Raw genomic sequence first — 1579 nt, 5'->3', positions numbered from 1 at the left:
AAAATGTCCTAAATCAGTTTAAAAATCCTAGACACCTCAAAAACATATTTTTTCTAACCCAGTGTAATATGTTCATTTTCTTACAGGCGTGACCTGGTGTTTTCTGTAATTAGGTGGATAAATATGAGTTTTAAAGTATCAGCATGTGAGATAACTGGAATGAACCCTGAACAAAGACTGACCCTTTTGACCTTTATGAAGCAAGTATTTATTTACTGCAGCACTGTTGCTCCATTCTGGTTTAGTTTGAGCTAGATGTACCGAATAACCTGGTACATGAGGTTACGCTTTAGGTGGAGGTGGGCTGTGTGGAATCGTCACCGCTCCTATGTTGTTTCATGTTTACAACATTATCACAAGGGATTATTTAATGTGCATCTTCCAGGAAGGTTCTGGTCGTTTCTCTCATCTCAGTCAGGTTTTTTCATGAGGTTTACGTCTGTTTCTGATCGTGTGCAGCATCCATCCATCATCTCTACATCTTAATCCTCACTAGGGTCATGGGGGGCTGGAGTCTATCACAGCTGACTCAGGATGAAGCCAGGCTCACCTGGACAGGTCGTTTCACTCACCAGATTTCTGATGTTCTCTGCAAACACGAATCAGCTCACGTAAAAATGCTGTGATGTCGGCAGAGGTTTGTACCACAACACAGGATATATCTGGGTGACTTTGCTGAGTAAAAACTAGAACCTCTTCAAATCTAGTTCATGGACAGAAGCCTGATCCGTGTCTTGCTCAGCAGAGATATTCAGATGACTCACTGAAGGTACCACCGTAGCTGAGCAGGGACTGACTCTGCTTTGTTGGAGATGTGACCTTTCAGTTTAAAAGTCTAACTACATTTATTAGTAGATGGTTTTCCCAGTACGGATGCGCTTTGTTTATTTGTGTGTTTTTGTCTTTCAGGTTGTCAGAAGTGTCTCCGTTGGTGCGAGAAGCCTTGGAGACGTCGGCCTCAGTGGAGTACCTGAACACGCTGATGGAGGAGCTCGGTGTGCAGGAGCAGGACCTCCTGAGCTTAGTCCAGCCTTTTAAAACCCCCCAAAAACTCACATGACTCATAGGTAGAGACATGTGAATAACAAACATACACCCACAACCCTGGACTCTGTGGTGATGATGCAGTTTCTGTACTGTCTGTTTTGCACAAATAAACTTGGTTGTAATAAAAACAGCTGGTGTGTGTGTGTGTGTCTGTCTGTGGGTTTTTCCTTCACAAAGATTTCAGTGACAGCACATGTTGGTGTGCAGCAGCATTATGTACACAATCTGTGGAGAGATGTGTGCAAATCAGATCCTTGAAGTTTTAGAGCTGTGGGTGTTTTAACCTCTGCAGAGCCAAATAAATCACACCCAGCTTTTCCCAGAGAGAAAAATAAAACGCCATGTGGACACGCTGCTGGAGGAGCTGTGTGCCGTCATAAAAGCTGCGCTATTTTCCCCCCAGACTTCCTTTACATGCGGGTTTATGGCCCCATAATGTCATTTGTTATATGGGTATGTGAGCAATGCGTTCCTCTGAAAATATTTGGTTTTGACCAGGTGGCGCACGCAGCCAAACGTTTTTTTTTTTTTT

General features: G+C 43.5%; 2 protein-coding genes across 2 annotated transcripts in view; one reads left to right on the top strand and one right to left on the bottom strand.

Moving 5' to 3' along the window:
- rpap2 (RNA polymerase II associated protein 2) overlaps positions 1–1177 on the top strand; it is an 11815-nt gene extending 10638 nt beyond the window's left edge. Inside the window, exon 12 of the mRNA XM_008279172.1 lies at positions 910–1177. Coding sequence (XP_008277394.1) covers positions 910–1060 — 151 coding nt within the window. The 3' untranslated portion in view covers positions 1061–1177. The remainder of the gene's footprint in view (positions 1–909) is intronic.
- A 39-nt stretch (positions 1178–1216) lies between these two features.
- The window catches only part of gfi1aa (growth factor independent 1A transcription repressor a), a 4724-nt gene continuing 4361 nt past the window's right edge, over positions 1217–1579 (bottom strand). Inside the window, exon 7 of the mRNA XM_008296035.1 lies at positions 1217–1272. Coding sequence (XP_008294257.1) covers positions 1217–1272 — 56 coding nt within the window. The remainder of the gene's footprint in view (positions 1273–1579) is intronic.

This window comes from Stegastes partitus, unplaced genomic scaffold (genome assembly GCF_000690725.1).
Source record: "Stegastes partitus isolate 25-593 unplaced genomic scaffold, Stegastes_partitus-1.0.2 Scaffold0, whole genome shotgun sequence".
NCBI lineage: Eukaryota > Metazoa > Chordata > Actinopteri > Pomacentridae > Stegastes > Stegastes partitus.
This window is presented reverse-complemented; position numbering and strand designations above follow the sequence as displayed.